This window comes from Populus trichocarpa, chromosome 7 (assembly GCF_000002775.5).
Source record: "Populus trichocarpa isolate Nisqually-1 chromosome 7, P.trichocarpa_v4.1, whole genome shotgun sequence".
Classification (NCBI taxonomy): Eukaryota; Viridiplantae; Streptophyta; class Magnoliopsida; order Malpighiales; family Salicaceae; genus Populus; species Populus trichocarpa.
Window position 1 is genome coordinate 12,121,819 of NC_037291.2, and position 18,257 is coordinate 12,140,075.

The 18,257-nt window shown below is 33.2% G+C and overlaps 2 protein-coding genes across 7 annotated transcripts; both read right to left on the reverse strand.

The window, feature by feature from the left end:
• Nucleotides 1-185: 185 nt before the first annotated feature.
• LOC7466791 (lanC-like protein GCL1) lies at nucleotides 186-5,752 on the reverse strand. Of its 2 annotated transcripts, XM_002309927.4 has the most exons (5): nucleotides 5,384-5,749; nucleotides 4,994-5,181; nucleotides 3,032-3,149; nucleotides 1,133-1,603; nucleotides 186-664 (listed from the first exon to the last, which is right to left on the reverse strand). In XM_002309927.4, the coding sequence occupies exons 1-5, from the start codon at nucleotides 5,534-5,536 to the stop codon at nucleotides 323-325; spliced, it is 1,272 nt and encodes a 423-aa protein (XP_002309963.2). In that variant the 5' UTR covers nucleotides 5,537-5,749; the 3' UTR covers nucleotides 186-322. The 2 variants fall into 2 exon arrangements, with proteins under 2 accessions (XP_002309963.2, XP_052310731.1); XM_052454771.1 differs by lacking the exon at nucleotides 4,994-5,181 and having other exon boundaries at nucleotides 5,384-5,752.
• Nucleotides 5,753-7,703: 1,951 nt separating this feature from the next.
• LOC7466790 (synaptonemal complex protein 2) lies at nucleotides 7,704-11,356 on the reverse strand. Of its 5 annotated transcripts, XM_024605092.2 has the most exons (4): nucleotides 11,177-11,356; nucleotides 10,823-10,902; nucleotides 8,567-10,412; nucleotides 7,704-8,021 (listed from the first exon to the last, which is right to left on the reverse strand). In XM_024605092.2, exons 1-3 carry the CDS (start codon nucleotides 11,198-11,200, stop codon nucleotides 8,567-8,569), a joined length of 1,950 nt encoding a protein of 649 aa, XP_024460860.1. In that variant the 5' UTR covers nucleotides 11,201-11,356; the 3' UTR covers nucleotides 7,704-8,021. The 5 variants fall into 5 exon arrangements, with proteins under 5 accessions (XP_024460860.1, XP_052310371.1, XP_052310372.1 ...); XM_052454411.1 differs by lacking the exon at nucleotides 7,704-8,021 and having other exon boundaries at nucleotides 8,303-10,412; nucleotides 11,177-11,355; XM_052454412.1 differs by lacking the exon at nucleotides 7,704-8,021 and having other exon boundaries at nucleotides 8,303-10,416; nucleotides 11,177-11,353.
• Nucleotides 11,357-18,257: the final 6,901 nt, after the last annotated feature.

Genomic DNA, 18,257 nt, shown 5'->3' on the forward strand with positions numbered 1-18,257 from the left:
GTATCGATGGGGTTATCAAACAGTTGTAAGACAGGATAAGTGTTCAATGTTTCTTCTCGACAGCTTGGCTTTCTGGTAGTTATCAGTATATCCTACCAGGGAGGGTGTTCAATATGTTCAAAAATATGATGCAATAAGCAACGCATCACCAAGAAACCAATATAGAACTAGGATGGCACAAATCGTTACTAAATAAAACTTTGGATTGATATCTATACCCAAGCTTTCTTCAAATTTAGAACTAGAGCGCTTAAGTTACACTCTTATATACATGAAAGGCTTAAATTTCATATAATGTAAATTTCAGCTAAAACTGTTTCACTTATAGTTCATACCCAGGGAATCTGGAACTTTCAGGCTTGAGAAGATCAAACCAAAGGCAAGCTGTTCCAGCTAGTCCTTGAAAAAGAGAATAGGCATGATCAGCTCCACGAGCATGACCTATGGTCACGAGTCCACTAGCATTATGATATAAGAAGCTTGCAAATGCCTTTGCTCTCTCCTCATATATGCTCTCTCCAGTAAGGCGATAAAGGGAAAGGAAGGCATAAGCGTTTCCTGCCACACCATCGGCAAGGCCTGCCTTCTTCACTAGCCCACTCTTCCAAACAACTTCCCCTGCTTCTATAGCAGCATCTCTGAACTCCCTATCATTTGGAAACATCTGCCGAAAACAAAAAAATAGTTATCACCAGCGACTCAGCCTCAATATTTGGCTGATAAAACTAAGGGTTTCGAACATTTGAATTGAATATGTTTCCCATTATGATAGGTAATTGGTTCATTATACACGAGAACAATTTACAATATGTTTCCCACTTTTCAGGTCTTATTATCTTTTAACTATCACAGTTATAATACAACCGCGATTTCTAACTATTTAAGTAATTCCGAATGCAGTTAGCTTGTGCATAGTTTGCCACATGAATCACCTTTTAGGCTTAAGCAAAGTACCAATTCAAGTAACTATTTTGCAACTTACCATGCAATGTTTGTAATTAAACCAGTGTGATAATGATGAAAGAAGTTGTGTTGAGCATGAGTAAGTGGATATAATTCTGTAAAATTGTCACAATAGATGGATTCTCGTGTACAGACACTCAATAAACTTGACTTAGTATGTAATGCCTACCTCAGATGCCTTGCAGAGGGTGATGACCATGCCAGTTGCACCATGTGACCATTGCACCAATTTGTCCCTCGGGTTTCCTTCGCTTGAAGGGTAATTTCCGCTATGACGGAACCGGTTGCTCATCATGTACCTTAAAGTTGCCTTAACATCCTCGGCATCCTCTTTGGAAAGAGGAAAGTTAAGTAGCACTTGCAAGATTCCAGCAAGGCCATTGGCTGCACCCCAGTACCGTGTGCCATGCCATCTGTACATCAGTGGACAGGCTGCATTGTCAGATGCCCCTGCTCTGCCCCCAGCTAAAACAGCGTCAACAACAGGCAAAAGAAGATCACTAGGTAACGTCCCTTCGCCAAGATGCTTGTTTATGAATAAAGCAGCCCATAAAAACCCAGCTCTCCCATACATAAGCTCGTATGACATCCCAAAACCACCCTCCTCAGGTCCAACTGGGAGGGCTCTCTCTTGTGCTACCTATAAATCAATCAAACAAATAATAAGAGTTTTTTTTTTCCATTGGATTATTGTTGACAATAACTACCCCAGTTATTATATGAATCATTATCAAATAAGATACAATATGAAAGAGAGCTGTTCAAACATGAGAAAACTCTTTACAATTGTGATAGAGTTTAAGCATATCCGGGATTCCGGGTGGGTGAAGAATCATCATCACTTTTGAACTTAGTGCTTAAAAGAAGGCAAGGCCTATTGCTCCATCAATGATTCCCAGAGGTACTGTACTTCTAGGCTCTAGCATAAGAGCAAGAGTCCTGATAGGGGGAAAAAGTGCAGCAGCTCATGAAACAGCAGAACACGTTCAATTTGTGCAATTATAGCCAAATGCATCTTATTTTGTTTGGACTGCTATAGCTTCCAAATTAAGGAATGGAAAGGGAAGCATATGTGAAAGAGCACTACATCATCATTATCCAGTGTTCAAAATCGAAGCTACACTGCTAAGCACTGAAGTGAATATGAAGATGCAAACACAGCGGATCAGACTCTTAGTTTTCCAGAGGGCAGAGGCCTAGATAATAACTCAACGAAACCGACCAAGACCAACAGCTGGTGGTATCTTATCAGATTGTGTCACTGAAGGTCAAATTGACGTCTCATGAGCCACAGGCGTCCCCACCCACCATGGTGCAGCTACAAGCTTGAATCATAGAATGAGTCATAACAATGCTCGAATACGAGTGAGGCATCTATCTCTTTGAACATTAGGAAATAAAGGCAATTTGACCCTGATGGAGACACTTCGCATAAGACCAGTTGTTCGCTGGCTTTCTGGCAATGGACTCACCAATTACCATTCACGCTAAGAAGTCCCAACAAGACTACTGGACCACATTCCAAGAGAGGGGGGGTAAATACCTACCATAGACAAGAAGACAAGGACGGGACCGAGTCTGGAAAGCATCAGATGCATTTGCTTTCTGAAGTTAAAAGAGATGCCTTCCACCATATCAGCATATCCATAATAACATTTTAAAACAGTAATCCTCTCGTTAGTGTTAGGGATGAACTTGTAAGTTGAATGACAATTTTCTCATATTGGTTGAAAGATTAAATTGTGAATGTCCAGACTCAAATATGCATTTTTACGAATGCTTAAGGCAGCCTGGAAAATTCAAGAAATCCATGTCCGACAAGTGTTGCCAACTGCAGTCGAGGCATTTCCAATGACGGACGAATATGAAATGTAACCCACAAAGAAGAAGACATTTAGAAAAACCTCCTCTCTTTCATGGCCGACAGCAGATATTCCATATTTTAACAAATATCTTTAAATTGTTCTCTCCTGGGCAGGCAAGAATTTATGCTACGTGCTACCATACATTTGACAAGGAAAATTAGACTCTTAGCAAATGTATTGATAGTGGTGAAAATTGAGAGTACCTCAAGGAAGAGATTCAAAAAGAAGTCACGTCCTTGATGGTCCCCCTTGTAGTTAGCGGCCACGGCTCCAAGGGCATATAATCCTCCTTTCCCACATAAGAAGGTCAAGGTCATTTGCCTGTGCATCCACCATTTCAACCGTTAAACGTAAAAGAAAGAGAAAATAAATAATTTTATATTGAAAATCCCACAATTGGTTGTATCTTTCTGAAAATATTTTTTCTAATTTAGGAGAAAAAAAAAGTTGCAGAAATTAATGGATTATTTTTTGAAAAAAATTGTCATTTAAACAAATTGGACCGCCGTAGTTAATGAAAGTGTTTCCCACATGAATGACATAGACACTAGACAGCTAAAAAAAATCTGAAACTTTATCTCCTACGAATTGACATACTGATGCAAATTTGGAAGACCATACAACCACCAAAATATTTGCAAGATATTTTTACAAAAATGGTGCTCTAGTAAAGCCACATTTACCGCTAGAACAAGACTTAAAAAAAGCTGTTTATCTTATGTTTTCAATCTACTTTTCATTAAAGAAAATGTTGAAAACTTAAGATAAATATATATTTAGAGGCAATTTAGTATCATTGTAGATTATATTTTTTTCCAACTATATATAAAAAAGATTGTAATTGTATTTCAATCTTAATTTTGTAAAAGTTAAAATAATATTTCTTTTATTTAGACTTACTTTTCATTTATTTTACATACAAAATGTAAAAAACAATTTCAAAAATGATCTCAGACTATAGTTATTAAACTCGGTTCGGAGTTAATCCAACCAGGTAGCCAGGTCACACGAGTTGAATCGGGTCACTTGGAAAAATTAAAAAAAAATTATATTTAAAGTTTTAATATCCCATATGGAAAAGTTTTTAAACGATGCATGTGAATGTAAACTATGAAAAAAATGAGGTATGAAATGTCATATAGTTATCTCACATCGAAAAGATAAAAAATATAAGTTATATATAGTTATCTCACCTCGAAAAAGTTAAGAAACAATTCATATAGATATAGACATAAAACAAATATAGGCGTATTTGATGCATACGCCGCCGCATTGCAGAGGGGGCATTTGATAGTCAAATGACCCTGCACGCATTCCCTGCAAATATATAGGTGTTGTCCACTCATATGCATGTGCCAATATATTTTTTAAAATAATATTTAATATATGATCAATTAAAATAATGCTTCTGTATAATCTTCAAATTAACAATAAAATCAATGTAAAATAACAAAAAAACGCTTGTGAGAAAATTTTGTTGATTTTTTCTTTAAAAACAAGGTAATTTCACTATTTTAAAAGAAAAAAATTAAGAAAACTATAACACCCCTGATTAAAAAGCATTACATTTTTTATTGTAAGGGTAAATCAGTAGTTTTACTATACAAAAAGAATGAAATTACTAACCTAATCTTATATAAATTATTAAAGATCATTGTATTATAATGAAATATCATCTTGCCCACAATTTCCAGTTTAAAGGTTTTTTTTGGGTGAGGTGAATTTTGTAAAATCACTATCACTATTCCAATGATTAGTGATTTGTTCATATGGCTACAGCAATTTCTTCTCTTTCTTTTTTATTTATTTATTTAATGCCTAACCAAAAGAAAGATTAGTTATCGCGTTTTTTGTTTTTATAGTCTATTATGGTCCGACTGGTATGCTCAAACTATCTTTTACATATCAAAATTAAATTTATATTTTCGATTTGTCAAAACAAATTATCTATATCATGATTAGAGGATTTATGATCATTTAACTTAGTAAGATTTAAACTTGATGGCCAATTAAAAGGGAAATCCCTTGTTTTAGAAAAAAAAATAAAAATTAAGTGGTCTTTTAAGATTTAAACTCGTATTCTTCATACAAGTAAAATAATTCATGTAGGAATAAGGAGCCAATGAGGTACAGTCCAGATAACTGAATAACAGTCAATAATTTACCTAGAGGAGGCATGTGCGGAAACGGAGCACGTGTCAACAATGTTGGAGCACAATAGCAAGTCCTGCTCATTACCGGTAACCTCGAACGACCGCAAGCAGGTGAAAGCTGTCCCCAGAAGACCCGTATACACTGTCGGGTCAATACCCGCACCCATATTGCTATCTCTTTTCCACGTCGCCTCCACCACCTATATACGATGGAGACAAACAAATTTTTTTCAATCAATTAGAGCATTCTCAGACTAGCTCGCCGGCCTAAAACTCTTAAGGACAAGACGATGGAATGCTTTTTTATTTATTTATTTATTTTGCTTAAGTCATAACGCATACATGAACTCAAAGAAAGAGGTCCTGTATTAAGAAAAAAAGAAAAAGAAATTAAATGCATACCTGATCCTTGAGAGAAATGGCAGCTTTGAGAAGAACTTCATTAGGGATTAACATATCTGTAGCTGTTGGATCTAGATGGTGAATCAAATCTAGCCGTTCGTTGCTGCTCTCCTCATGGTTCTCTTGGGAAGTTGCCTCCACCGCAGATGACATGGTTACTTTCTTATTTATTTATTAAAGTTCCAAACTTCACTTTTGCGACTAGTTTTGATTATCTGGGAGTTTTTTTTTTTCTCTCTTCGAAAAACACTAAGGTTGAAGGTTGTCTGAGAAGTATGAAACCCAGAAAAGAAGGAAAAGAGGAGCAATGGAAGTGGAGTGTTCTATTGTGCTGGGTTATGTTTTCATATATTGGGAGTGTAAACACAGAGACATGTTGTAAATGTGCCACGTTATCCGTCTTAAATCTTAATCTATTGGATAGATATTGATAGCATAAGAATCACGTTCTCTCTTTCTTGTTTGTTTTTTTTCTTTTCAGGTATTTAATTAAAACGTGTGGACCAGTTTTTTTAACCTATATGGGTCAAGTGGTCGGAGACGTTGCCTCACATAATGAATTTGTTTATTTCTGTTATTATTTTAAGAACATATATTATGCGTGAGTCACCGAATTTAATTTAATATCTTTAGGAATAAGATTGATGGGATAATTAGTTAATTTTTTAGTTTAAGCAATCTCATTATTTCTTCCTAGTTAAGATGTACGGTGGTTTGATATGAAAAATTCAGGTGGTTGGTAGTAGCAGGTGATGTCCGGTAAGCCAAGGTAGCTGGTAGCTGTGGTAGTAGCAGGTGATGTCTGGTAAGCCATGGTGGTTAGTAGTTGTGGTAGTAGCAGGTAATGCCTTTTAAATCAAGGTGGCTGGTACTTATAAAAGGTTCCATTTGATCGACATGTGGACTCTTCAATAATAAAGTTAGTAACTTTGTAGAGAGAGAAAGTGCAATGATATTTTAAAAAAATAAACTCTGAAAATATATGTGTTGAAAATGTTAAGAATGAAGAGATTGTAAACCTTGAGTTTGAAGAATTCATGGTGTAGTTATAGCCCATGAGTTTTGTCATTTTGTAGAGAGGAGGAGCTGAAATGTTATTTCACCCTTATGATATTTTAAAGTGTATTATACTCAAAATAATACGCATTGGATTAGTATAAAATACTAAGAAACTCATATAGAGTCTTGAAAAAAATTTCTAATGGAGTGTTGGGCTCGAGTAAAGTGCTCAAGCCTAATAGAGGTAAACAAAAGATTTAGACGCACTACCTAGATCGAAACACGTTGGGCTCGGACATGATAACCCCATCCCGCGAGAGTGTAAGGGTGCACACCTAGCATCAAGGGTGCTGGGATGTATACATAGCAAAGCTAGATGTGTCACCCTCAACACCACAGGTGGTGGGCAATGCGCTTAGATGGTGGGCTCGAGTTCCATGTTCGAGCACAGGTGGACACCTAGTATGGGCCCAGGCTACCATGCCCGAGCCCATACACCTTGGTAGCTCGAGTATATGAGGATGTTTTTGGATTTTTTTGGGTTTTTTAGGCTTTTTAAGGGGGTTTTTTGGGCCTGTTAAATTTGGATTCATCAATAGCCCCTCATGTTTTTATAAAAATATTTGGTTACTATGATGAGTTTATCATACTTTTTTTTATATGAGAAGAGGGATGGAATTCCCGAGTTGGAGAACCCATATTTAGTAATAAATAATTTGATGAAAAAAAGAAAAAATAACTTACCTATGTTTTTTGAGAGCAATTTGCCGTAAATAATTTATTGCGAAAATGACTTTAAAGAAATTAGTGAAATTAGCATATAAGAAATTGTGAAAATGACTTTAAGCAGCCTCAATCAAATTCAAGGTGTAAGAAGAGCACTATGATTACAATCTTCTAAATGAGACTCAACCTTCGTTAAAAAAATTCAGGAGAGTTTTTTTTGAATGTTTCGTTCCACCAGTCAATGGTGTGTATGTTCAATGTCTCCAAAATTAATTAAATAATTTAGATGGTTTTATTATGTGTTAATCCATTTTATTTTATTTTATTTTTTTATGAGCCCAAACCACACACCAAATGATTACTGATGAGCTTTGCCATAGTTCAAGGTTTGGCACGAGCAAGGATAGACATGGATGTTGTGAGAGTGCCACTGTCCATATCTTGTTTTTAGGATGCATTCGGAGGATTAAATTAGGTGTATTATTGAAGTGTGAGAAAGTGATTGTTTCTTAAAATAATTTTTATTTGGAAATATATTAAAATAATATTTTTTTATTTTTATAAAATTATTTTTAATATCAACCTATCAAAACAATTTAAAAATAAAAAATATATATATTAAATTTTCATAAAACATCAGTTGAAATGTAATTTCAAACGGCATTTCTTTGATAACAAGCAGAAGAAATTTAGTCTAGAACAACACCCAGTTTTTTAAACTCAAATCTAATCTGAAATCTCTCTCAAAACTCTCCCACTCCCTCAACCTCACAACTCATAAAACTATATTTTTCGGACTCATGAACACTCACTCATGTTCACCAAACTTGCATCGTGCTAGTGCTTCCTCCTCTTCCTCCAGCACCTCTCATTACTTGCGCACCCATTCAACTTGATCGGTGGACCGTTGTTTCTACATATCACAACACTAACTCTATGAATATTTTGACCAATTTGCTAACCTGTCTTTAACTTGTTCTCAAAAACATATTAAAATTTGAGTTAGTAAGAAACTCGAATGTAAGAAAAGAAAAATTCATTACATAGAAATAGAAAGAAAGGGCTTTTTTTAGCAGGTATATAAACATTTTAATATTGAGGAGAAAAGAGTAGCAGAAGCTTCTTTTTAAAAAAAAAAAAAAATGTCTCTGCATCCCCATTTGTATATAATTTGCTCAATTAGAAGGCGATGGAAGCAAGAGAATTAAGCAGTATATGCCTCACATTGTATTATTAAATAAATATACAAGGAAGTGATCATCTTGCTTTTTAGGTTAGATGTTTATTTAATTTAGTATTCTGTTTTTTAGGTAACAAAGTAATGAAAGTAGATAATGAGGAACACATTCACAATGTGAACTCAGGTGAACCTTTTGCCTTGTGAAAGGAAGAAAAACTATCTATACTTCTGAAACAAGCTTAAAAGCATGCAGAAATCAAGTGGATATGATTATTCACCTATAATGACTGTTCTTTTCTGTGACCATCACCACCAACTGGTTGTCCCCTTCTGTTAGAACCTCCTCTCCTCAGTAGAATATCACCAAATCTTCGTAAATATGCTCGTTTTCTCATAGAGTTTCTTTCGTTCTCCGGATCATCTAGATGATCATGGTCCTCTGGTTTTGCTGTTGGTGATTCTTCTTCTTCATCATCAAATATTGATCCCCTAAGTGGATCAGAATTTTCAGAGCCCTCGTCCTCATTATTATTGTTTTGTTTATCAGGAGTTTTGCTGTTCTCATCTGCATCCTTGTGTTTATGGGGAGTTATTACCTCTTTAAGATGGCCACTGCATGGATGGCCAGGTTTCTTGCCATCTTTGTGCTGCTTCTCCTGTGCACTCTGTGACTTTTGCTTATGTTGGTTTTCCTTATATTCCACATTAAATTCCTTTTCTGATGCTTCAGAGAGAAGTTGCTTCAACTCTTTGATTTGTTCGAGAGCTGCAGCTTCATTAATCATAAGGTTCTCGTTCTCTTGAGTAATGAAAACCAAAGCATTGTCTTTTTCATCCAAGACATCTTTGAGTTGGGAATTCTCAGCCCTGGCAATTCCTGCAGCTTCTTTCGCAACATTAGCTTCATTCAGGGCCTGTTTAAGTATATCGCGCACCTTCTGAGTCTCTTGCTTAGATATCCTGTTCATGTTTTCGGCTGTTCTAAGCAATTCAAGAAGTTTACTGTTCTCTTCCAATGCACAGGACTTTTCGTCTTCGGCTCTCTTGATGCAATCAACAAAGCCAGTCTCTTTCGCATTCCATGCCAGAAGTGATTCATCAGCCTCTATTCGCAACCTCTCAGTTGTTTTTCTATATCGATCAGCTTCTTTCGTCGCTACATTCAAAAGATTCCTATACATGTCCTCAATGCTATTTAAATTCTCCCGCAAGTTTTCTGCCTCCGTTTTGAAGTGCTCCAGCTCTTTCTGGGTAAACATGAGCTTTTCCCTTGTTTGGCTGGCCTCTGTTGCAACTTCAGATAGGGCTAATACCAAGTCATCCATTGCCTTCTTGCTATTCTCTTCTGCCTCAGTTGCTAGCTTCAATTCATGTTTAAGCAACTCCGTCTCCTCAAGTCGATTCTTGGTCTTTGATGCTGAATGTTTTTCGCCCTCCTGTGCATGTGTTCGGTTCTGTCTTGCCAACTGAAGTTCAGACTTGAGACTTTCTAGTTCTCTTTGCAATGAAATCTTATCCCCATCATGTTTTTCCCATTTCTCTACCCTCTTGTGAAGGGAGGTAATCTCAAGCTTCGACTTTTCAAGCAATAACTTGGTCTGTTCAAGCTGCTTTGTTTGAGCAGCAAATGAATTTAACAATTTCATTTCTGCTTCTTTCCCTCTCTGTGCCTCAGCCTCAAGTTCTTGAATTCTTTTCTTACTCTGGGATAATAAACCCAAAGCATGTGCCTCAGTTGATTTAACTTTAGTCAACTCCTTTTTCAGATTTTGCAATGAGTTATCGTTCTCTAGCAATTTGGCCTCCACCTCTCGTAGCTTTCCAACTTCAACTTTCAAAGATGTGATAGTCATTTCTTTGATCTTCAACTCTTGCTTTGATTTTGACAATGATTCCATTACTGAATTGAGTTCCGTAAATACATCAGCAGTCTTCCCATTAGACATTGCTTCTTCTAACATGGCATTTGACTCGTCGGCCACCATTTTCATCTCTTTAAGCTCATCACGCGCTCTATCTCTTTCCCTTTTCGCTACAGTCAATATCTCCTTCATATTCCTCAGCTCCTCTTCAACTTTACCCTTATCTTGCTGCATCTTAATTCGTAACTCTTGAGACTGGCTTCTAGCTACAACAAAGAACAACATCACATTATTATGATGTGAACCACCTGGTCTCAAATTCTGAACCATTGCATGGTAATTGGAAAGGAGAATGAGATGTAAAACAAGAACGATATTGCAAGGGAATACAGAAAAAGGAAGGAGTCCAAGGAATAAAACTCAAAACTCAGCAATCAAGTTTTCTAATAAAACCTACTTTAAATAAATTCCTGAAAGGTGCTGAAAAATATAATTAATCAAATAATATCCTACAAGTCTTGCTTTCTATCAGAATTGTTAAATTTTAGCCACAAAACTCTAATCGCCCCATTTTAGACATTCGTGTACTGTCAAAGAAGAATCCAAATTCAACCCTAAAGAGGTATATGAGCCTTGAATAACAACAAAAGCTGAAGAAAACAGGATCGTTACCTCAAATAAGATCCTCGAGGCTGTTGTTGGAGAGACTGGTGGATTTTGGATTGATCTGTGATGTTCGCTCGTTCCCTTTGCTAAGTTTTGATGCAGAAAAGGGCTTAGATTACACAATCAAAAAAAGGTTCTTAATTTTATGAAATCTCAAAGGGCTCAATTCTTAACCACACCACCAGGTACATGAAAGAACAGAATTATATACAAGAAGTTAAAAGAAGGAAAGAGAGGAAGAAATAGAACAAAAGAACCATTCAAAGCCAAAGATTTTATAGAACATGAAAAGATATTGCACATATATAAAGAGAGAAAACTAATGCATGGAATTAAAGAGCAAGGGAGGCAACAAACTACCCAGACAACAATCACGTAATGCATAGGTTCTGCTTGGAAGACAGCATTATGGAATTGTTTCTTGTTAGTTATCGTGTAATATCTTCCAAATTTGGAAAAATGAAGACCAGGATCTCAAGATCAATATTAGTCTTTGAGAAATTCATGGAGAGATAGAGAGAGAGAGAGGGTTTGGTTTGGTTAGATATGTAAGAAAAATCCGAGGTTGGCGGGTTTTCCAGCAAGACAAACTAACGGCTATAACGGTTCAAATCTTTTTGCCGTTGGGGCAAAGGGGAGAATGTTGTAACCTAAGGTGGTAGACCGGTTAAGTAGCTTGGTTATTTCTTTTGACTTTCCAAGTGAATGTACAAAGTTTGTATATTTAAAATTGTTTATCTAGATACGTGGAAGGTGTAAGAATACTTAAAGTTTATTTTTAAAATTATTCATATAAATTATTTAATCTCAATTAATTAATGAGTACGGCATAAAAATACCTTTTATTGGGAAAAAAGAAAATAAAAAAGAGGAGAATAATGTGCATGTATTTTATGCATTTGTAAATCGGTCCATTTTGCTATGTTCTAATTTATTTATTATTGTTGCTCATAATTGATTTTAGCCAGCATGACATAATGATTAAGACTCGAGATTTTTAAATTTTAAAATATTTTTCATGTAACATCCCTAATTTTCAAGACACTTTAAAAATCATAAACTTTTAGAAAACTGAGGAAATTTTTTTCTTTTACCATGTTATGTTTTAAACATCAATGTTAATCCTTTAAAATTTACATGTACTTTACCTAGATTTCTATTGAAATTTCATCAAAGTTTCTTTTATATTTAGAAAAATTCATGTTATTGACATTCACATATACACTTCTAAAACAATTCTCAACCCATGAACCAATCATCCTAGATCACTTCTCATGCCTAAATCATTTTATTATGCTCCAAAGACTTCGATTTTCATTCATAATATTAAGCAACTATGTAATAAAATACTTCATTAAAGAAATTAAGTAAGACATAACTAAAGTTCATCTAAGCATGCATCAATTCAAATATACAAGACTAATGTAATATACAAGTTTATAAATTTTTATAAGCAAAGGTCAGCATTAGTATTACATCTTTATCAATAATTTCATTACTTTCTAAATGTACATTTCTACCTAATCAACATAAAAAAAATAGAAATATTTTGAGTGAGGCTATTCTTGATGAATATAAGACAGACCTGAAGACACAATAAACAACATTATAATCAAATTACATAATTTAATCACATCCATAACAATAATTAAAGGTACAACTAATCTCATTTATAAAACTCAAGATTATCAACTTACTAATCTCTTTTAATATACATGTTATTATCGAGATCAAACACCCTAATATCTTTTAGTATACATGTTATTATCGAGATCAAACACCCTAATATCTTTAGTTACTCTTGTTCCGGGTCTAACTAAATCAATGTTGATATCACTTTCATTCAATATCACTAGTCATCATCCCATGACTAATTAATCTAGAAGATGTTGATACCAAACATTTTAGTATCATTAGCCTTAAATGCCTTAGACAACTAATCAAGTTTAACCACTGTATTTCTTCCAAGTCAATGTCGATATTAATATAACCACATTGATATCATTAGCCTTCTTCTACTAGAATGACTAATCAAGTCTGATCTGATAATAACCTTTTCTAAGAAATGTTGATACAAAAGCCTCCACATTGGTATCATTAGCCTCCATTATCTGAAATGGCTAATCAAATTCAAGATAATATTGATATCAAGGTAAGCACCTTGGTATCATTAGCTTTCCTTACCTTGAACAACCAATAAAATTCAAATCAATGTCAACATCAATGTTATCACATTGATATCATTAGCTTCCATCACCTGGTCAACCAATCAAGTCCAAGTCAATGTCTATATCAATGTTACCCCATTGACATCATTGACTTTCATCGCTTAGACAGCTAATCAAATTCAACTCAATGTTGTTATCAATGTTACCTCATTAATGTCATTAGTTTTCATCACTTGAACAACTAATCAAGTTTATTTTCTTTTTTTACCGGATTAATGTCGATGTCAACCTAGCTGACATCATTAGCTTCCATTACATGGATAGCTAATCAAAGCATTCTCACTTTTTTCCTTTTATTTTAATCAGGTCATGAAAAATAGATAATAACAACAAATGGACCAAATTAAAAAAAAAGTAATAATGATAACTTAGGAAATAAAAACAATTTTGTAAAAATAGACAAACAATGAAGGTCAATTCTCAACCCATTAAATACTAAAGGACAAAATTAGGTAAAAAAGACAAAAAAACAAAAAGGCTCGATTCAATCCGGGTTAGAATGACAAACCTGTAACTCGGGGAATAAAGGGCAAGCCAACCCAAATTAACCAATTAAACTCGTGGCCCAGGTCATGAGATCCAAATAATCCAGTATAAAAAAACATAAAAAATCACAAAGCTAAAAAGAAAACAAGTAAAAAGAAATGATGTCAACATGCGTTAACTTCTCAAACTTGTGACCCAGGGCATTAGACCAGAAGCATCATATCTAGAAAAACCATGAAAATTTATTTTCAACAAATTAAATATTGAATTATTTACATGGAAAAATAATAGAAATTACAAAAAAAAATTAAAAAAAAAGACAATTAAAAGAATAGAGATCGAAATTGATATACAAAATAAATTTTATTTTTAATTGAAGAGTGAAATTGAAATGAAGAATTAATTGAATAAAAAGACCAAAAAATCATAAGAATAAGGATCAAAATTGAAATAAAAAAATAAAAAGAATTGTTTTGATTGAAGGGTGAAATTAAAAAGAAAAATCAATATAACAAAAGGTCCAAAAAAATATTCAAAATAATGAGGACCAAATTAGAAGAAAATAATATTTGGAAAATTGGGATTGAAGGATAAAATCAAAAACAAAAAAAATTTCTACCAAAAAAATAAAAAACAAGAATTAAAAATCAAAAGAATCAGGACTGAAGTAGAAATACCAACAACAAAGAGACCAAGTTGTAATTTTTAGGGGAGGAGAGTGAAAAGAAGAAGAAAAAAAAAAGGTCTATCGGTGACAAATCAGACCATCTCTACTGGTATGCATCATACCGCCAAGAAGAGGATACAGTGGTGCTTCCAACAACACAGTGAAAAGGTATTTTTAGGCACCATTACACACACCGCCTAAATAGCCCACATGCCAAAGAGTGTGCCATGCCATACACGGCCCAAACTTTTTGTTTTCTATTATTTTTTATATTTAGTTAAATATCAAATTGCCCCTAAATTATCTTGATAATAATTAAAAAAAATCATTGTGAATAGACAAAAAAAGTCCTTTTAACACTGGTTTTAAAATTTTTGCTTTTAAATGCATTTTTGTTATTTCATTGTTTTTATTTATTTATTTGGTCAAATACCAAATTGTACCTCAACTGAACTGATAATAACAAAAAAAAAAAACTATTGTGAAAAAATAAAATTACCCTTTAATTCCAATTTTAATTTGTTTTTACTTCTGATAGTATTTTGATCGTTTCATTATACATTTTAAATAAAAAAAGAATTATTTGTCACTAGTCAATTTAATAATAACTAATAAACATTTTAAAAAAGACCTAAATATCCTTAATAATCAATGCAAGGATTTTTGTTGTGAGAAGAGTAAAATATCACTTTATTGTTCTAGTAAACAATGTCCATAAGTTTGTGTCTGTAATGTTTTCTCAAGTACAATTAATTCTTTTTAATGACATGCCATGAAGAATATTGTCATGTTGCTGCCAAAAGTTTTGGTTTGACAATGTTTGAATTATGTTTTTGAATTAGTTTTCATGTAATAAATAAATCTTTTTAGGTTGGTCAAATGTAAACTACATAAATTAATATCAATTTGAGCATGGTCACACTTTCTAATTATATTTAAAAAAATTATATTTTACATTCTAAATTAATATCAATTTAAATTTGTAATAAGAAATAAAAATATTATTGACTTGATTTTCCTCCTTTTCTTCTCTTCGTGCCCCTCTCTCCTTGCAATCTCCCTTCTCTCTCCACCATAGACCAAACTAGGTAGATTAAACCCCACTGATATTATTTTTCCATTATTTCTTCTTCTCGTCACTAGGTCTCATCACACCCACATCAGTCACCACCAAGACCCATCTAAGTTGTACAACACCGTTAGGCCCTTACCAATTTTATGTTTTATCACATTGTTTCTCTCTTTTTCTACCACCACCGCCGCTATTTATCTTCTTACTTACCGCCCCACACCACCACCACATCAACCTAACCCATCGTTCCACAATCCATACCCAAAACATTGTCATCTTTTTATAAACCCAATAACCAGGATGATGTTGTTTAAGAATAACAAGTCGCTCCCTCTCCACCTTCTTTGCGTATCTTTTTTTATGGGTCCGATAGCATCACCATCACCCAGTTCATTTCTGGCCAACATTATTACAACTACAACGTAAGGCCATCTTCGATTTGCTTGGGGATGAGTCTAATGTTAGGCCTGGTGGTTTTGAAGTTAATAATAATAATAATAAACAATGCATGGCATGACAACGGACAAGAGCTATTACAGGCATAGCCAGCCCAACCGAGACCGAGAGGGAAGGGAGAAGAGGAGGAAGAAAGAAAAAGAGGAAAAAAACAGAGAACAAGCGATCCATCCCCCCTCTAAATTTGAAAACATTCTTATTTTGCTTTAGCTCGTACAAAAACTCACTCCCTGCGTCCAAGTTACAACTCCCCGGGCGGCCATATATACTGAGCATGCCAGTAACCAATGCCCATGATTCCTACCTTCCTCCCTCTCGGGAATGGACCTGAGGGTTTTGTACTCCTTTCTCCAGGAGGCTTTTGGTAACAGAATTCCATGTGACCAGGCCTTTTGTGGATTTGATCGAATACTAGGCCTTCGTTTTTGTCAATAACTTTATTTAGTACCCACCATATGGGTAACATTTTCAAAGTGGGCTTTTACATAAAAATTATTTATAATCACGTTATATCATCTTTCTTTTTATTGTTTAAAATTGTTTACGCGTATATCTTCTTTCTGTTTTTCCATGTATCTTGTTTTGGGTGTAATTTGGTTAATACTTTTTTTCCTGCTATTTTCTAGCTTTGCGTTAAGAATCTTTTGATAAAAAAAAATTGTTCACATTTTATTCTATCTAGAATATCTATTTAAAGTAAAAAAAAATGACCTTATTTCAGTTATACCATGAAAATACAAATAATAAAGAAACAGAATCAAACCATCTTGAAATCACTTCAAAATTAATATGCTATTATTTGGGGTGAAATCACTATATATACTAAATTTAGGCTCTTTTTTATATTGTTTGATTGGGTTTCAATATTAAATCAAATTATGCCACAAAGTGATCTTATACGGGTTTTCAATATTTGGACATAAAAAAAACGAACTATAAACTGAGATATGCTATTTATTTGGTATAAGTGTATTGCATATTAAATTTGAGATTACTGTTATATAGTTTAGTCTGTATTTTGATTATGTTGTTTAAAACTGTGTAACGAGTTAGATTTACGTCAAGTTACAAATAAATATTTACTACTGTTTGTTTTGGTCTAATCAGTTTATTTCTGTTAAATTTAAATTATTTAGAAGTTAAATAAGTATTTTTATTAATTTTTATTTCTATTTTATTTCAATTCTTCATATTATTTATATTTTATATTGTTTATATTTTAGGTCCTGTTTATTTACTGAAAAAAAAAAATTAGAAAATAAATTCCAGAAAGTGAAGAGGAATTACTTTCAACCACAGATTTTGAATGGAGAGAGGAAGCATGTACTAAATTAACAGAAAAGTAGGGTCCTAAAAGTGGTTACTTTGTAATTCTAAAACGGTATAATAAAAATGTTGAGAAAATAACACTTGTTAAAAAAATATTTGAAAAATAATATAGTTTTAACATAATTATTATTAAGTTGTTTCAAAAGTTATTTCTAAACTAAATTAATTAACTATTATAAAAATCAATTTAAATTTTTATAAAGATTCAATGGTCAAAAAATAAAATTTAAAATCTAATTGTAAAAAAATTCGATTACCATGAACATACTGGAACTCTATTTTTATTAAACTCAATAATGTTGAAAAAGTTTCAACGTGGCATTCTAACCATTTTAAAATTTAAAAGTCTATCAAATATAATCTTAACTTGTTAAGAATTTTATTTAAAGTTAATTTAAAATTAATTACAACCTCATTTCATTTCAAGATATAATTAAAATTACCTTATCAAAATCATGTTAACAATACTTAATATGTTTAAAAAAAAACCTTAGTCTTTTTCTTTCCTTATTTATCACTCTTGTAATCTTAACCTGTTTAAAAGTGTGATATTAGTTGTATTTTAAAATATTTTTTATTCAGAAATATATAAAAATAATATTTTTTATTTTTTAAAAATTATTTTAATATCAACGCATTAAAATGATTTAAAAACATCAAAAAATTATTAATTTCAAATAATTATTAAAATAATTAATTTTTTTTAAAATCATTTTTAAAATACAAAAATAAGTATAATATAAAACGAGAATGGTGGTTAGTAAATCTTATATTTTAATCACGAGAATACTAATTATTTCTTATAGCGATTTTGTATATAATCAATAGGATTATGTTCAAACAAACCTAAATCATTCTTCCGAAAATTTTACCAAACTACGTCAATTTTTCAAAAAACATCCTATAAAAGTAGCTTGCAAGTTTCAAAGCACGCAGAATCAAAACAAAAACCCACGACGCTCTCTACCAAAAGGCTACAGAATCAGAGAAACCAGAGACCGCCCTCAAAGAAGGAAAGAGTGTCGGTCAAATCAACCATCCACCCACCCGCCCACCAATTTTGACATCGTGTGCACAACCGTCGTAAATCCTTTTTACTATCAACGAAATTCGTTTCGTTCTGACAACTCACGGACCACCATAACTCAGAATGGAGAGTATGGACAACACCAAAACGGATCAAAACAAGTGTAAACACATGAA